Source organism: Marmota marmota, unplaced genomic scaffold, assembly GCF_001458135.2.
Source record: "Marmota marmota marmota unplaced genomic scaffold, marMar, whole genome shotgun sequence".
In the NCBI taxonomy this organism is placed as follows: Eukaryota; Metazoa; Chordata; class Mammalia; order Rodentia; family Sciuridae; genus Marmota; species Marmota marmota.
The window spans coordinates 516616-535202 of NW_026000205.1; the positions used below are offsets into that span (position 1 = coordinate 516616).

The 18587-nt window shown below is 55.0% G+C and overlaps 1 protein-coding gene across 1 annotated transcript in view; it reads left to right on the forward strand.

Moving 5' to 3' along the window:
- The window catches only part of Shank1 (SH3 and multiple ankyrin repeat domains 1), a 40193-nt gene that overhangs the window by 17536 nt on the left and 4070 nt on the right, over positions 1-18587 (forward strand). The window contains exons 15-23 of the mRNA XM_048791216.1: positions 5139-5221; positions 5451-5575; positions 6053-6188; positions 6457-6537; positions 7082-7105; positions 7325-7393; positions 7806-7924; positions 17199-17295; positions 18289-18582. Coding sequence (XP_048647173.1) covers positions 5139-5221; positions 5451-5575; positions 6053-6188; positions 6457-6537; positions 7082-7105; positions 7325-7393; positions 7806-7924; positions 17199-17295; positions 18289-18582 — 1028 coding nt within the window. The remainder of the gene's footprint in view (positions 1-5138; positions 5222-5450; positions 5576-6052; positions 6189-6456; positions 6538-7081; positions 7106-7324; positions 7394-7805; positions 7925-17198; positions 17296-18288; positions 18583-18587) is intronic.

The following is an 18587-nucleotide window of genomic DNA, read 5'->3' on the forward strand; positions in this document are numbered from 1 at the left end:
CTCCCGGGACCCTGCCCGGCCGCCAGCGCCCCTCCGAGGGCTGCCCCCAGCCCAAGACTGCCCCTGTCCTCCCTGCCTGTCCCTAACCTCGGCCCGGCCTAGAACCCTTCCATCCCTCCTCGCGATCCCTCGGCCGGCTCCCTGGGCCCCTCTGCTAGAGCCCCCGCGCACACTCCTCAGCCCCGGGACCGTCCTCCACCCCCTCACGGCCGTTCCTGGCCCCCTCTCCTCTTTCCGCAAGACCCTTCCCCAGTCTGGCCCTCCAGACGGACCCCACTCCAGGTTCGGCACCCACTGCCCCCATTCTGTGCAGCCCTCCCCGGGGAGCCACAGTGGCTTCCCTCAGGCACCGACACCCCCAGGCCCCTGTTCCACTGATCCCCCTTTCCCCGCCCCTCTTCCCGGAGTTGGCAAGTCCCCCCATTCATACCCCTCTCTCCCATTCACAGTCGTCCCCCCATCACACACGCAATCCGCCCCCAGTCTCCCCTCCCCTCCCCTCCTCTTTTTCCGCTGCGTGTCACTGTGCGACTGTGCGTGTGTCAGTATGGCTGTGTCGATATGCGTGTGTGTGACCGCCTGCAGCCGTATGTGTATGTATGTGTGTGAGAGGGAGAGAGATGGGGAGCTGGCGGGCTCCTAGCCCACCCCACAGCTGTGTCCATCTGTGTGGCCCTGTGTGACAGTGTTTGTCTCTGTGTGACTTGAAACTATAGTGAGGCTGTCTGGGGAGTCGTGTGTGTGTGCGTGTGTGTGTGTGTGTGTGTGAGAGAGAGAGAGAGAGAGAGAGAGAGAGAGAGAGAGAGAGAGAGATGGAGTGGATCTGTCCCAGGGACTGCGGCTATGTTTCCCAACACCCCACCTCCAGTGCCCAGCCTGCCCCTCCCCCACTAGCCCCTTCACTGGTCCCTCTTGTGTTTCTATCACCATGTGCCCCTCCCCTTGCCCCCAGGGGGTCTTGCGTGGGAGGGGACCCTTGTGAGCCAGAGGTTCTGCCCTCTGCCCATGCCGGGCACGTGTACTGGGCCACAGCTGAGCTTCTGCATGGGGAGCCGCATCTGCTTGTGTTTGCCACTTCTCAGCATGGAGAAGGGGGCTGGCCTCCCTGTGTGGGGGCCTCTGAGCTTGCTGTGGAGATGCCCATGGATATGGGTACACGGGGAGGGGCTGAGCACCAGAGGGGCGCCATGTACAGCCGCAGGCGTGGGGCTGTGGGATTCTGAGTGTGTGAGAAGGACCTCCGCGTGGGGGTGGGGGAGTGGACGCCGCAGTCTCCGCGTGTGGGATCCAGGGAACAGGAGCTGGCCGCCGAGCTCCAGAGGCCTCTCAGGGACGCCGAGGGATGGCCTGGGGGAGAGCGCATTGCCAGCTCCTGACAGGCAGGTAGTCCGCACCAGAGAGCGTGAATGGGGTGCAGTGTGGATAGCACATGTGGGGGAGGGGAAGGTGGAGAGGCCTGAGTAGGAGCGGGAGGGACAGGGCGAGTCGGGGTGCTGGAGTAGGGAGTGGATGCTGGAGCATGGGGTGTGTGGAGTGTGCAAAGAAAGGAAATAGGGTACAGAGGGAATGCGGGAATGCGAAGAGGATTTGGGGGTGGGGATCTGGGCAGCCTGGAGAGCAGGGGAGAGGACGCAGGGAATGTAAATGAATGCAGCTGCGAATAGAGCTGCGGAGGGTGCTGGAGGGTGCTCGGTGGGTGCTGGGGAACTGAGTTGAGGATGCAAGGAGGAGAGCTTCCCATGGATGAACCGGTGGGGTGGAAAGTAGGAACTGGGGGTGATTTAGGGGACACATACAGAGGAGGCCAAAGAGGACGTTGGAGAGATGAGGCTAAGGAAAGCAGGGAGAGGTGGCATGGATAGGGTGAGGAGGTCACAGGAGCCTGAGGAGGACATTTTGGGGAAGGGAATGTGGGAGGTGGAAAGATGGTCCCCTGGGGTGGGATGAGGGTCTGCAGAGGGCTGTGCAGGCTGGTGGAGTGGTTAGGGTGAGGAGGAACTGCAAGATGGTATGGAGTGAGGTCAGGGGGAGGGGACAGGGGAGATGAAATACAGAGTTGCAGGAAGCTGGGGGACAAGAGGGCAGTTGAGAAGTTGGCGGGATGGGGGCCACCACAGATAGCAAGGGCCCATGTGACCCAGTCATGAGAACGAGGAGAGAGGTCCCTTATGGGATTCAGAGGTGGGAATTGGGAGGGAAGGACAGAGGGATGCTGTGGTGATCTGGGGGTGGTTGGACACTTAGGGTATATGGATTATTGGGACATACTGCTTGTGGGAAGTTTAAATCATGGCTTCCACATTTTTTTGTAGCTGGTGTGATCTTGAGCAAGTTTTTTCTCTGTGCCTCAGTTTCCTCATCTGTAAGATGGGAACAATAACAGCTAATGCCTCCTAGGACTGATGTTAGGATTAAATGGATAGATAAACATGAAGTGCTTAAAACAGTGGCATTTAGCAGTTTGATACGTGTTACTCGCTGGGTGGTTGGCATAACTTGAGATAAACTTTAGGTGCTGGAGGACATTTCCTGGTGATTTTGTGTATGTGCTCAAGGTATTTGGGTGCAATGGAGTAGAGGGTATTATTACTGCAGTGGCCCGGGTATTTTCTTGGATATTATTGAATGTTATTCACCCTGTGACTTCAGGCAAGTTACTTAACCTTTGTTTCCTCTGTTCCCTCACCTGCAGAGTGGAAATGGTACTTACATGTACCTCACAGGCTGGTTGTGGGGGGACACGTGAGTGCTTTGCCTGTGAGGGGCTTTATGTACTGCCTGCCCATAGCAAGTGCCTCTGGGTGTATCACAGCATGGGGTTTTACTGATTGTGCTGTGGGACGGAGGATTCTGAGGCTTGTGGATGGAGAGTGAGGACGGTGTGGGGTAAGGGGAAGGTGGGGGAGGGAGGGGTGAGAGGTATGAATGAAGGAAAGAGGTAGTGCTGCTGGTGAGGGATAAAGGGTGCTGATGGGCACTCTTGGCTGCAGGCGGGGCCTGGAGAGCTGGAAAGGATATGGGAGTAGCAAGGACATAAGGCTTGGAGGAGGTTGTCAGGTTGGGGGCGGGGCAAAAGTGGGGATGAGGATGTCACCAAATGCATGGTCAGAAGCAGGCAGCCCTGACCTCAGAACCAACTTCTGCTGACCCTGCCTCCCCACTGTACCTGCGCCCAAGGCTTCTTGGCCCCTTGTCCTTCCTGTTCCCCTCACCTTGCCTCCTTCAGCCCTTCTCTCCCAACAGCAGCTCCATTAGCTGCAAAGGTAGCCAGGCCCTGGGCTGCATAGAAGATCAGGGGGGAGGAAGACATGGTGGGTGTGGTGTGGATGTGTTTATTGGACCAGGGTGAACTCTCCAGCAAGGGCTGCGGCTCAGATGTGTCTGTGTGTACATATGTGCTGTCGAGCACATTAAGGCGCGCTAAGGAGGGTGGAGACGGGCTGGCAGTACACGTGCTGAACACGGTTGCTATGATACAGATGTATAGATTTTACAGTGGAACCCGTGGGGTTCATGGGAGTATACAGGGGTGCCTGTGGGGGTGATGCCAAAATACACTAGAAGCACATTGGGTATTATTGGCATGTGCTGGGATGTGTCAGGGGGTGTGTTATGGGAATACACTGAGATCGGAGTGAGGGGGAAGTTATTATTGGAGCATACTGGGATATGTGGGGGTGTTACTGAAATATACTGGAGTATTCGTGGAGGGCTGTTTTGCTAAATCTGTGGGGGTAGGTAATTGGGGAGCACGCTTGGCTATTATTGGAGTGTGCTGAAGCTGCATGGATGTTACTGGGGTACACTGAGGGGGTCTGGGCCTTGTTGGCATACCTGAGGACGTGCAAGAGGAACAGTGGGGAGGGGCTACAAGTATGCAGTGTCTCCAGCTCCAGTTATTACTGAAGGATGTTTGGGACCAAACAGGTGTGCATTCTGTGGCTCCTAGGTATTCTTGGGGGTTCTGAAGGGAGTGGTCTGGGTCCAGGGTGTTTGAGCATTCTTGATGGACCTGGGGTCTTGGTCTCCCTGGAGGATGAGCTGTGCATTGCTGAGGTATACAGTAGTGATGTTGGAGTTTGGGACAGTGGTCTGAGCAAACCTGCACAGGCAGGGATATAAATGCAAAGTTTTCAGTTTCATTGATATTTACTGGGTTTGTGAGCATTGCCCAAATGTACTGGTGGGACTTGGTGGCTTTCCTGAGGACTGTCAGCATATTCATGGGGAGTTCACATTTTACTAGGGCATACTGATGGCATTCAGGGGATGCACTTGAGATTTACCAAGGCTGAAAGAAAGCCCACTGGAACTTTCTGCAGCGGTGGAAATGTTTTGTGTCAGCACTGTCCTGCATGGTAGTAGCCACCAGCCGCATGTGGCCACTGTGACTGAGGAACTGAATGCTTTTAGTTTTGATTAACTTTCATAAAAATAGTCACATGCAGCCAGTGGCTGCCATATTGGGTAGTACAAAGCAAGCAGAGTCCCACTTGGCTTGGGGACCTCAGGAAGTGTTACTGTAATGTATAGTAACGGAGTTGATAGGGGGTCTCGTCAAAGGACGTGTCATTGTGACTTAATACCTTGATCCCAGGATGGTGACCTGTGTTCAGGTCCCACTGAACACAGGCTTTTGCCAGGCGCTGTGCCATGCACCATGCATGTTACCCACTCTGAATTCCCTCATGACCCCATCAGGCAGGGTCTGTAATTATCCCCCATTATAGGTGAGGAAACTGAGGCACAAATGGTTAAAGTCATGGGCTCAAGGTCACAGATAGGAAGTGGCTAGCAGGGACCCAAGCTAAGCTCTGCGGGTCTCCGGAGGCTTCTCTCCCCAGCCCTCTGCGTTCCTGTGCACAGTGGGCCCCGTAACTACTTGCTGAATGGATGGGTGGCTGGATGCATGGATGGATGAATGAGGAAAGAGTGAGTGGGAGAGAGAGCACTCTGGGCTCTGAGGGGGAGGCCTGTCAGGGCTGCTGCCAGCACATGCACACGGAGAGACATCCCAGGAGGTGCCGTGAATGGTCCCGGAGCAGAGCAGGGGCTGGGGCACCGGGTTGCTGGGTGGGGCGCCAGCTCTGTATCTCATGATCCCTTCTCCACCCCCATCCCTCCTGCCTTCCTGCCAGCGATTACATCATTAAGGAGAAGACAGTTTTACTGCAGAAGAAGGACAGTGAGGGGTTTGGGTTCGTGCTCCGGGGGGCCAAGGGTGAGTGCCGGCCGGGGAGGGGCTGGGAGCAGGGCTCTCTGACCCAGGAAGCAGGGCCAGGGTGGGAGGAATGGAAAGAGGAAGGGACCCCACCCCTCCCACCACCCCACCCTGGGGTGCTGGTCCCTCAGCTACGGTGAGGCCTCCGTGACTTGGGTCTGAGCCCCATCCCCTGCTTGGCCTCTCCACCCCCTCCCCTCCGACCCCGCCGGCTCCTCCCTGTCTGCAGCGCAGACCCCCATCGAGGAGTTCACCCCCACCCCGGCCTTCCCGGCGCTGCAGTACCTGGAGTCAGTGGACGAGGGCGGCGTGGCATGGAGGGCTGGACTTCGAATGGGAGACTTCCTCATCGAGGTGAGTCCTGCCACCTCTCTTCCATGGGGCCATGATGACAGGCCCCCAGTCCCCTCATAGTCCACACCAAGATCTGCCTGCCCAACTCCAGAGTCTCCTTTGGCACCAGGCTTCCCAGCTCCCTGGCCACCCCCAGCCACAATTCCCTCTGAGGTCTCTTCTGAAGTGTCTTGAAAGAGTGGCACAGAGCTGTCTCCAACACATGCGCATGCGTGTGTGTGTATGTGTGTGCGCGCACACACACACACACTTCTGGGGGATGAGAAGGGGACCGGGATGAATAGGGTACGCAGAGCCTCCTCCTGGACCCTGAGCCAGGGAGTTCAGGAAGGGGGTAGGGGCCTGGCCAGGGCAGGAATGGTGAGGAGGTTCAGAGGGAGGGAAGAGTGGTGGACGGGGACAGGGCAGGGTAGGAGGCCACTTTGCTGGGATTCTGAAGCTGAAAACGATCCTCCCTCATCCAAACCTGTGCCACAGGTGAATGGGCAGAACGTGGTGAAGGTCGGCCACCGACAGGTGGTAAACATGATCCGCCAAGGGGGCAACACACTGATGGTCAAGGTGGTGATGGTCACCAGGCACCCGGACATGGATGAAGCTGTCCATAAGAAAGGTACTTCGCACACCTGCATGGCAAGGCCTGGGCATCTCAGATACCAGATCAAGACCCTCAGGAGCCTTCATGGCTGGTCCCCACCACCCAAGGCCTGCACTTTCCCAAGGCTGCTTGTTCATGACCCTTCTGGGGACAAAAGGAGGCAGGGAGGGCTCAGCATGCCGGAGGTGCTGTTCTCTAGCTCTGGGAGCAGTGTGGTGGCAGGAAGTCATGGGGTCTTGTCCCCATGGTTCTGATGACTCCCACCCCCACGTCGCCTTTTCAGCACCCCAGCAGGCTAAGCGGCTCCCGCCCCCAGCCATCTCCCTTCGTTCCAAGTCTATGACCTCAGAGCTGGAGGAAATGGGTGAGCCTGAGGGGCTGCTGGGGCTGAGGGCCAGGGAGGGGTGGGGAGGGGGCTGGACGGTCCCTCGAGTTTGTTAGTGTTGTTAGTGATCAGGGTCCTCGTCCTCCTTCTGTTCCCCAATCTATGGGCCAGACTCTGGCCTGCCTGTGTGTCGCTGAGAGAACACGTTCCCCTGTCCTCTTGTATCTCTGTTTCTCTGTCGGGATCTCTCTTAGGGTCTATATGTGTCCCGCTCTCTGCGGGTCGCTCTTTCTTTCCTTCAGGCCTCCCTACATCAGTGCCACCTCGCCCCCACCCCATTCTCTCTCTCTCTCTCCTTCCACTGGCTCCCCCCAAATGCCAATAACACAGGAGAGCGAACCCCTCCTTCCAGACAGGGCCCATTGGACCCAGGGGGGTCCCGTTTCCGCCGTCAGGGGCGGGTCGGGCAGCTGACCACCCGCCACCCCGGGCCCTGAGGGAGGGGGGCGTTCCAGAGAGGGGGCTCTCGCCTCCCCCTGAAGTCCTAACTCTTGGCTCCTCTACTGCCTCTCCCCCGGGCTAGTCTCCCCTTGGAAGAAGAAGAGTGGTGAGTGGGTACAGGACTGGCGGGAGGGCCCCTGTCTCCCGATCCCGCCGGTGGACTCGCCCCTCCCTGACCCCCGGCCCCTCACTGCCCCCACTCGCGCTTGCGCAGCCGCTGGCCACGCCCACCGGCCTGCACCTGCTAGCCACGCCCACGGGCCGAGCCTGCTCCGCCGCGTCCGCTGGGGCGCCCTTGGGCTTCATCCGTCTCTTTTGCCCACAGAGTACGAGCAGCAGCCTGCGCCAGTGCCCAGCATGGAGAAAAAGCGGACCGTGTATCAGATGGCTCTCAGTAAGATGACCAGCTCTGCTCCGGGTCTGCCCGCGTGCCCCACCCCTCGGCCCTGCTGGGCGCCACGTTCACTCTTTCTCCCCGCGCCCTTCAGCCACTTCCACTTAGCGCGTGTCTTGTACCCCAGCCATGCCACGATCTCACCCCTTCCCTCTGTCTGCCGCCCGCCCCCTCCCCTGAGGGCTCTCCTACTCTCTGCCTCACTCTTTCCCATCGCTGGGCCCTGCCTGCTGCGGGCAGAGGTGTCTCCCAGCAGGACTACCGGTGCGCGGGGTGGAGGATAGCAACCCTTTTCTGGTTCCTTCACAACGGTGTTCGGGCTTCCCACACACACGCGCCAGCTCTGCCTTTGTGGCGGGGTCTGAGCAAACTTCATCTCTCGGTCTACCCACCCACCTTTGCCTCTGTCTAGACAAACTGGACGAAATCTTGGCGGCAGCTCAACAGACCATCAGTGCAAGCGAGAGTCCTGGGCCTGGTGGCCTGGCGTCCCTGGGCAAGCACCGGCCCAAAGGCTTCTTTGCCACCGAGGTAGGCAGCCTGGGGTGGGGAGGAAACAGCGGGGTGCACGTGCCGCCCTGGAGCCCCTTTCTTCTCCCCTTCCAAAAGGCTTCCTGACTGCCTGTGCTTCATGCCAGCCCTGGAGGGACATCACTTCCTGGGTCCCCTCCTTTCTCCCCACTTTGCTGGCTCCCTTTCTCTCGGCCCGTCCTCTTGCCCCTCATTCTCCCGCAGATCCAGTCTCTCATAGCCTCGCTCTACTGGCCACTCCTGCTCCTCATGTTAGTTCTCTTGTCCTGCCTCTCTCTGCTCCTCGGGGGTCTCAGGGAAGGCAGAATGATATCATAGATGGAGATCCTGGCATAACAGCTGCTCAACAAGTGGTAGTTGTTGAAATATTAATCATTAAGCCGGGCACGGTGCTACACACTTGTAGTCCCAGCCACTTGGGAGACTGAGGTTGGAGGATTGCTTGAGCCCAGGGGATCAAGGCCAGCCTGGTCAACACAGTGAGCCCTCATCTCCAAAAACATATGTATGAATTATTATTTTTGTCCCTTCTCTGCAGCCTTTCCCCACTAGAAGGTGACCTCTGGAAGGTGGCTGTTGAAAAAGTTTGGGATGCTGTTTTTGGCAAAGATGATCTCATTTGTTCCTTAGAATCACCCTGTGCGGTACATACGCTTGTTAGCCCATTTACAGAAGCTGAGGCTCAGAGAAGGGGACAGGATTCCAACCCAGGAAGTCAGGCCCTAGACTCATAGTCCAGTCTCAGCCTGGATTCTTCTGGAAGAACCCTGCTGGCTTCTCCCTGGCTGTGTACTCTCTGAGATGTGCCTTTGACACCAATGTCCCCCCACCCCCAGATCTGACAGTACCTCACCCCACCCTCCACCAGTCACCTCCTGAGGCCACCCACTGCCTTAACTCTCCCTGAGCCCTCCTCCTTCTCTGCCCAGGTCCTGCCCTCTGGTCACACCTACCATCTGGTGGCCAAGGGGCCATTTACTCTAGAGCTGGGTTCCTTGGCTTTTGGGGGCCATGGTCCCCTTTGGCAGGCTGATCAGTTGTCTCAGAATAATGCTTATAGATGCAAAATGTGTACAATTAAAAAAAGGACAGTTATACCAAAATAGTAATCAAATTTTTTATTATTACTTTCTTCTTTTGCAGTACAAGAAATTGAACCCAGGGGTACTATACCACGGAGCTACATCCCTAGCTCCTTTTATTTTGAGACAGAGGGTCTCCCTAAGTTGCCCAGGCTGGCCTCAAACTTGTGATCCTTCTGCCCCAGCCTCCTGAACTGCAGGGATTACAGGCATGCACCACCATGCCTGGCTTAAAATATTTTTAAAAGGCAAAATTTGTGATATCGTAATATTGGTCCCATTTTGTCAACACAAGATCTGGTGGTGGATCTTAACTACTCTAATTTCAAAATCATGAGGAGCATAAACACTATTTTGAGAACTGCGTACCACTGTGATGGGATATGGAAATGCCTGTGATTTCTACTGGGCATGTAGGCGCTGTTCTTGCTGAGACTAGCAGAGTTTGTTGCCTACATCCTTAATTGAGGAAGAGTTGAATATTCACTGGAGGATGTAAAAATAAAGACTTGTAGTTTATTCCTGTCTAAGTGCACAGTTGTGCCTGAAGTCTACCCACAGCCTCCCCAAGGGTTAGGCCGCATCCTATAGAGGGTCTCATACTTTCACGAGATTCAAGAACTGGTGGCCAATTTTGCCCCAGGACTCCTGGAATTTCTGTCCAGTTTAGAGGCAGTAGGTCTTTAGCCACTTCTCAGAGCTTGGGGGAGTGCCTGTAAGCAACAGGCCCTGTCTTTATGCCCTTTTCCAAAGAAGTTTGAAATCCCTGCAGCTGTGAGTCTATCTTCCATGCTCACCTCCCCACAAGTTCAAAAGTTCAAAAGTGCATGGTCAAGCGGAGCGTAGGCACGGTGGCACATGCCAGTAATCCCAGCGGCTTAGGAGGCTGAAGCAGGAGGATCACAAATTCAAAGCCAGCCTCAGCAATTTAGCAAGGCACTAAGCAATTTAGTGAGAACCTGTGTCAAAATAAAAACAGAAAGGGCTGGGGATGTGGCTCAGTGGTTAAGCACCCCTGGGTTCAATCCCTGGTGCAAAAACAAAACAAAACGTGGCCATGAAAGTCAGGGAGATGTGACTTCAAATCCTGACTTCCTTGGCTAACTATATCATTTTGGATTATGCTACTTAATTTCTGGGCATCTCACTTTCCTGCTCTGTAAAATGGGGTGAAAGATGACTGTATTGCTTTTTAGGAGAATTAAAGGAGCCCAACTCCTCACGTAGCAGGTTCTCAACAAATAGTGGCCTCCCTAGAGCCCAGCTCTTCCTCCCTCTTCTCAGAGATGCTTTTCTATCACCTTCTGATCTGGAGCAAATCATCTCCCCACTTCCCAAAACTTTCACTCTGGGGTTTTTGAAATTTCGCATCCAGCTCTGAGTTGCACAGATTCCTGGGCCATCATCTGGGAGCATCAGCCAGAATCTAGTCCACCTCTTTTTTTTTTTTTTTAATTAATTCTCTCTACCACTTACTGGCTCAATCCTCTTCCAGCCTGAGCTTGAAGACAAAGAGCTCTTGTCTTCAGAGCTCATCACCTCCTGTTTTCTATGTGTGGACAGGCTTCCAGAAAGTTCTTCCTTATATGAGGCCCAAATCTACTCCCTCTGGGCTCCTAGCTTTTTGTCACTGTTTTCTCTGTCTGTGGTCTTCTCTCCTCACCCTCTGGTACCATCTGGTACCAGCAAACTTCTCTCAGGGCAGGAGGGAAGGGCAGGAGAGAGAGAAAGCATCCCCATTTAACAGAGGATGAATAGAGGGCCTCAGAGATTTGAATTTGCTGGCCTTAGATCTCTCATCCAATCTATGTTCAATCAGAGCCGAGGTCCAAGTCCTCTTGACACACACCAGGGTTTCTTGGATCCTCAGTAATTGAGGATTCTATATTTGCAAACTCACCTGCTCACTAAAATTTAATTGGACCCCCAAATCAATATCTGTGGGTCTTTCTGTGATTCATCATGGACATGGACAGAGTCGCAAAATTTTCAAGTCACCCAACATGCGTGCTCCTGACTAAGGTGGACTAAGCCAGCGCTCTGCCCAGTGCACACCCCTGTAGACTGGCACCCTAGAGTCACTGATTTCATACCATGGATTTTTTTTTCATCTTTGTGCCTTTTGTTTGGCGATTTCAGTGTTTGAAATGTCCCCCAAGTATAGTTCTGAAATGCCACCTAGTATTTCTAAGTGCAGGAAGGCCGTGATGTGCCTTATGGAGACGAGCTTTCTCAGGCATGAGTTGTGGTGCTGCTGGCGGTGAGTTTAATGCCAATCCACAAACTATATTAAGTAAGGTATGTCTCTACAGGAACACATACAAACAAGGTGACGTACTGACAGGTTGACAAAAATGCAAATTGACTTTACAGACCCTAACTACCACAGATAACCAGAATTGTTTGTGTTCGGGGCCTGATGGCTCTGGGTTGCGGGACCTGTCCTGTGCGTTGTAGGATGTCTGGCAGCGTCCCTGGAAGATCCTCCAGGACTGCCTCCAGTCCACCACTGTCCCCAGAGATGACCCACTGTTGCCGGTTGGGCAAAGCCACCTCTGGTTGAGCACCACTGCCTCACCATTCTGAGGCTAAAAGAGTCTCAGCCTCAATGGACTCCGATCCTGTTCCCTCCCCCACTCATTCAGGATTTGCTGGTGGGCTGGCACGTGATGGCTTTTCTTTCCTCAGGCTTCCTTTCCTCCCTTTCCTTCCAGAGGCATCTCAGCCTCTGCTCTCTCTGAATGTTCTTCCCTGTGAATCTGCCCCAGGTGTTTCCCTTGGTTCGCAGACCCCAGAAATTCTGTAATTCACCTGTTAGGTGAATGTGCACTTAAATCCTTCGAACTTCATGTGCCACTTTTGGCCACATTACTTCATTTCTCTGCATCTCAACTTCCTCTTCTGTTACATGGGGTCAGAGCTGACCTTGCCCATTCTGATGAGGCTTAATGGAGGGTAACTCTAGCATGGCAAGGTGTTGATGAGAGACCCCACTGTGACTCGTGAATATCAGATTAGTGAAAGTAAATCTTACTTTCATTCATTCAGCAAATACATGGAGCCCCCAGGAAGTGCCCTGAAGCCCCAGTGTGGGGGCCACACTGTGAACTTGGTTACAGGAGAGGCAAAATCCCGAGCCTTGAACTAGTCATCTGAGCTCCAAAGACCACCCAGCTGGGCTCAGCCACCAGCCAGTAATGAAACCAGATGCCCACCTGCTCTCTCCCCCTAGAAGTGAAGCTCATGGCGTTCGCCTGATTTCTTCTCTGAGTCCTCCTGTTGCTCCTTGTCCAGGAGTCCAGGAGCCTGTGGCCATCTGCCCAGGAGAACCTCTGTTTCTTTTCTCACTCCCTGGATCTGTCCCTGGGTCCTCTCTAAAGCTCCTCTTATGTGGGGCTCTCTGCCCCTCTCTGCCCCGCCCCACCTGCCAACCTCATCTTTCCTGCTCCGGCAGCCAATATGGAGGCTTCTGCATGTCACTGGCCTCTTGAATTTCTGGGAGTTATTCTCCTCTGTATCTCCACCTCTGCTTCTCTCCCTCTTCATCCTTCGTGTGGACCCCTCTGTGTCTGTACTAGAGGCAGCACTCGGGCCTTGAGAGGTTTCAATTCCCCAGGACATTGTTACACTCAGCCTAAGGGGTGGGGAGGGAGACCCACGGCTGCAGTGGGGGCACAGAGCCCAGGCAGATCAAGGCCAAGGCCCAGGCCATGTCTCCTCCGAGGGATCTGCTGTTCGCCTGTCTGTCCTTCTGCATGGCTTTCACTTTCTTGAACACTGTCTCTGCTCTCTGGTCCCCCCAGTCTCTGTATGGGTGCTAGTTTCAGCCTTTCTCTCAACTTAAGGTTCTCCCTCTAATTATATTCATCACTCTGGGCTAGTGGCCTGGAACTGCCCCAGCCCTCCCCGCCTCCAGGCCTACCAGGCTCGCCCCTCTGGGCCCCTCTTTCTCCCTGTTGCATTTCATTTCCCCTCCTGTCCCCCAGTCTTTCCCGCCCTTCTGAGCCCCCACCTCCCTCTCTGCCCCCATCTGCCCCTCCATCTCCATTCCGGGCCCTCCCACACCCATGGTTCTGCCTCCTTTACCCCTCTCAGGAGCTGTATCCTCTTTCCCAGCCCCTTGGCAGCCTGCGCCCCAGCAGGAGGACTCACACTCTGCCACGGGGCACCCTCCCCCAGGCCACGGGAGAGCTGGACCCTCGGGCCGACTCCTTCTAAGGAGGATCTTGCCCGGCAGCCAGTGACGTCACGGGCCGCTGGCGCACTCTGATTGGCTGCCGCCCTGCGCGGGAGAGGATGCCCTGGGCTTGGTGATGGAGGTGGGCTGCCACATCTGGAAGCCAGTTCTCCCTGCAGGCTGTCAGACCCAGACCGACGCCTCCAACGGTATAATGTCTCCGCCGGACACCTCTGAAACGGACCCTTCTTTTATCTTCTTCTCTCCTTCCTCTAACACCTTGAAGGGTCTTTCACTGATCTTCACCCTCTTCAGCCAGGAACACTCTGGGCTCTCACCCTGAAGCTTATCGGTCGCCCTGACTGCCTGGGCATCACTCCAAACAGTTCCCAGCTGCTCTCACCCGACCCCCATCTCCCTGACCCCACTAGTCCCCTGGCTCTTCCGGGCCCTTTCCCACCCTCCTGCTTCCTGCCCTCCTCCCCTGCCTTCCACCTCCACAGCCCCACGTCTGCTTCAGCTTCCTCCCCTCTCTTTCCACCTGTATTTGATCTTGGCTCTCCCACCACCCTGGTCTGCTTTCTCCAATACCTCTTTAATCTTCTCCTCATTCACCGGCTGATCTAGGACAAAATCCTTGTCCCCTCTGATCCACAGCCTCTTTCATGATCATCAGAACAGCCACATTGACCCCAGATCAGGAGTTTGAGGGCTTAGGGGGACCTGTGTAGAAAGCAGCTGGCCAGTGGCTCACACAAAGATGTCCCCTTCACCTGCCCCTCTTCTTTCTCTGCACCTCTGAATAATACCTTTACCATTCACAGGGTTCTGTTCCCTGAGACAGACAGCTGCAGGAAAGGACGGGAAACCAAGCAGGGCCTTTGGCAGAAGAAGTTTGAGCAAGGTTGAGAGACTTGGGTGGCTGAGACCACTCAGTGGAGAACAGAGGAGGGGAAGTGGTCACAGCTCGGAAGACACCGTCCTGTGCCCTTTGGGAGCTGGCGCTATGCTGTTTGATGGGATGTTCAGAAGGACAGGACTGTTTTGCCCTCAGGGTTCACTCACATCTTGTCAGTGGGTCTTGTATGGCCTCCAAACAATTCTGCATTTTATACGTATTTATTGAGCACCCACTGCTAGGGTCTGAGGTTGTAGGAGTAAACCAGTCAAGTGAGGTCACTTCCTTCAGAGAACTTACACGTGCGGGGTGGGATGGGGCAGAATTGGGTTCTGCTGTATGTGAGAGAAATTTCCAGATTACCGTGGTTTGGCAAGGTAAATACTCATGTCTCTTTCATGTTAGAGAAGTCTGGGGTAGGGATTCCCAGGAAGATGGCAGCCTTCATGGTAAGGGAGACCTGGGGTTCTTCTCACTTTCTGCTCCAGTATCTTAGCTTTGCTTCTGCCTGCAAAGCAGCTGTAGAGCCCAAGAGGGCTGCTGGAGCTCTAGCTGTTGCACCAGCAATTCCAAGTAACAGGAACTTTGCAGGGTTGAAAGGCAGAAAGGCAAGAAAGGGCACCTTGCTGCCTCTTGGGTTATGGCTAAAGAGACGTCTCAGAAGTGACATACACCTCCACTTACCTTCATCAACCCATTATATTTTACTGACTTATTTTGTTTATGGCTTGCCTGCCTTTCATGTGGCTGGAACATTTGTCGAATTTGCTGCATCTGCAGCATTCACATCAGCCCTGGCATGAGGAGGTGCTCAGTAAATATTTGTAGAATGAATGAGACAAACACAGAATCAGGACCAATGCAGGAAGGCAGTGCAGTGACGGGTGACCCAGACCTTAGGAAGGTCTGGGCTCTACTGCACCAGGGCCACCAGGGCGGTCCAGTCGAATTTCCTGTGATGATGGAAATGTGCCACATCTGTGCCACCCAGCATGGTAGCCACCAGTAGCCAGTGCCATAGAGAGACTGAAATTTACATCTAAATGGTCAATGACTGCCCTGAGACTGCACAGATGCCCAGGAGAGCCAGCCAGCCAGCATGGAGGGGAGTCTTCCCAAGCAGAGCAGCAATACAGGGAAAGGCTGTCCCAGGCAGAGGGGCCGGCAAATGCTGAGGCTCTGAAGCAGGAAACGCAGAAGCTGGATCAAGGGGAAAGGAGGGGCCTGGTGGCCACCCAGAGTCCTGTCCCAAAGGCGGGAACTTTGTCCTGATCCGGTTTTCTGTCTCTGCACTTCTGGTCTCAAAAACGGAGAAGGGAGGCATCTAGGGCCACCAGGCAGAAGCTGGGGAGTGTGCGCCAGCAGCGCGGGACGCTGGCTGGTTCTCGGTCAGTCACCCTCATTTGACCCATTGCTTGTGGAGCATCAGGCAGGGGAGAGGGCTGCCCGTGGCTGCCCTCAGGCAGATTTCTGTTTTTACTTCCCCGAGCGTTGGGAACTTTGCCTCTGTGAGCCCCTCCTATATTCCATGCTTATGTGGGTACAAAGGCAAATACAGTTGGCCCTCTGTACCCTCAATTTCCAAATTCTCTGATTCAACCAACTACAGATTGAAAACATGTGGGGGGAAAATGGCCTCTGTACCAAACATGTCGTTTTTCTTATTACCCTCTGAGCAATATTAGTAGAGCAACTCTTTACAGAGCATTTGCACTCTCATAAGTATTATAGATAATCTAGAAATGACTTGAGGTATACAGGAGGATGTACCTAGGTTGTATGCAAATACTGTGCCATTTTAGATAAGGGACTTGAGCTTCCATGGGTTCCGGTACCCACTGGGGTCCTGAAACCAATCACCGTGGATACCAAAGGATGACTGTTGATGGCCTGTCTTCCTTTTGTTCCTTCTGCTTTTTAAAAGACATTTAAACACTTCCCCTAGCAGTACTGTGGCCCTAGAGCTGGTAGCACGAGTGCCGGGAGAGGTTGCCCTGCCTTCAGGGAGCTTCCGTGTTAGAGGCTGGTACAGAGAGCAAGCAAGTGAACTAGGTCATTTCAGATGAAGACAGGCGCGACAGGAAAACATGGCAGACAGCTGTGGGACAGGCAGAGGACGGTGGGGGTGGAGGAGTCAAAGATGAAAGGATGGTGAGACAGGGGAGGACAGGCTGCAGGGAGAAGAGCCAGGACTTGTCAGCTCTAGGCCAGGACAGAGCTGGGGTGTTGAGGAGCAGAAGAGGTGGGGTGTGGTGGTAACAGAGGGAACAAGTGAGAGGTGCAGGCGAGGGCCGGGTGACAGAGGGCGTCTTAGCATGGGTCATCTGGAATGGGAGCCCAAGATGGTGATTCCCGTGCCGGCCGTTTGCTATGGTGGAACCTTCAGAGAGTGACGCCAGCAGACTGGTCCCCACTGGAGTCTCTTCAGCCTGATCCCACAAGGAGCTCTGGAGTGTGAGCTGCACCCCGGAGCCAGACCTGCCTTGTGCCTGTGCCTTACTAGTCCCTCCTGGGCACTGCTCTGAGAAAGAAGCTGGCTCCCTCGGGGAACCTGCGATTCTCTGGTGCTGCCAGCAGGAGCCGCCCACGGCGGGGAGCTCGAAGGGAGGGGTCTGCAGGGCACCAGCAGACCAGAATTGGGAATTCAGATCTGCTTCTAACCAACATGGGATGCTGCTTGAGAAGTCCAGGCGGGGCAATTGCGTGCCCTGAATTTCTTCTCAAAACATCCCTTTGACTTTTGTATGACCAGCAACCCAGAAAGGGGTGTGGGGATAAGTAGGGGCAGGAGTAGGAAAAAAGAGGCTCCTGCTGCCCTCCAGGTGAGCGCCAGTGGGGACATGGGCACAGGAAGTGACGGCAGGAACTGCCCAGCTTAGTGATGGTAGCGCCATGGGGTTGGCTGCTCATCTGCTCTGTTCTCCGTCCTTTCTCCTCCTGCCCACACTAAAAACTTTGCCCTGACTTAGATGTGTTTCCACTTTCTCCCCACGGTCCCCCCCTGCCTGTCGAGCTCTGGCAGAGGAATGCGGGGTGGTTGTGTGGGCAGCTGGGAGGCTCCATGCCCTGACTGACTCTCCTCTGCTCTCTCCTCTCCTGCTGGCTGCCGCCCCAAAGTCGAGCTTTGATCCCCACCACCGCTCCCAGCCAAGTTATGAGCGTCCTTCTTTCCTGCCTCCGGGACCTGGGCTTATGCTCCGGCAAAAATCCATTGGTATGTCCCTGGAAGGGTGCATGTGAGGGACATGGGACGGGTGGCTGATCATTTACGTGTCAAGCAAGGGCGCTTGGAGGTGTTTTCTACTTCCACATGTGACCACGTTCTGTCAGGTCTGGCAAAGAGCTCAGACTTTGGAACTGGGGAAGTGCGGTGTGAATCCTGGCTCCTCTCCTGAGCTGTGTGACCTGGATGGAACAGGTGGCTGCTCTGGGCTTTGGACATTTTTGCATTCCTGGATATAGGATTAGTGCTCAGAAGAGAGGATGGGGCCCTTAGTCAACTGGGAGTTGACAACAGGTTGGGAGGAAGGCAGATGCGGGATGGGAAACAGGTGAGAGGGTCAAAGACAGTCCTGACAGTTGATGAGCAGGCAAAGACCTAACTCCTCCAAGCTTCCCAGAGTGGTTTGCCCATTGGATCCAGCTGTTCCCCAGCGTCCAGTGTTCACAGTCTCCCCGAGTCTTGCATCTTTGGGGTCTGTCTGCGTCTCACTGTGTGCCCAGTGCTTTCTCCATCACTTCTCTTAAACATTGGCTGCACCCCGCGCATTCTACCTGCATAATCACAGGTCTGAGGCGCTGACTGCATTTCCTTCCTGCATATACATGAAAAGAAGTACACACTACCCCCATAATCACGGCGATCCCTTCCCAGCTCCAGCTACTTTGGCTCACCCCAAGCCACCACCAGCAGACCGCAGCCTTTCTGCAAATTAGAAAAAGGCGCCCCCTCATGGCTCCAGGAGGAAATTCAGATGAATTTCGCCCCCTGCCCTCTTCCTCCCTCTGCTGTTTGTTGTTGGGCAGTGCACAACCTGTATCAATTGGAGGCGTTGGGCTAATATCTGAAATTTTTAGCATGTGATACTAGGTTATCCTTATCATCATCATCACCACCATCCCTACTACTGCTTCTGTCTTCTATGGGATAGGGGAGCGGGAGACTCCTGCCCCTAGGCCCCATCCTGGATTCTCTCTGTCTCCCTAGGGGCTGCAGAGGATGATAGACCCTACCTAGCACCCCCAGCCATGAAGTTTAGCCGCAGCCTGTCTGTGCCTGGTTCGGAGGACATCCCCCCACCACCCACGACGTCCCCACCAGAGCCTCCCTACAGCACACCTCCGGCCCCCTCCACCTCCGGCCGCCTTACCCCCTCCCCCCGGGGTGGCCCCTTCAACCCAGGCTCAGGTGGACCCCTCCCCGCCTCCTCCCCCGCGTCCTTTGATGGACCCTCCCTTCCCGACACCCGCGTGGGGGGCCGTGAGAAGAGCCTGTACCACAGTGGC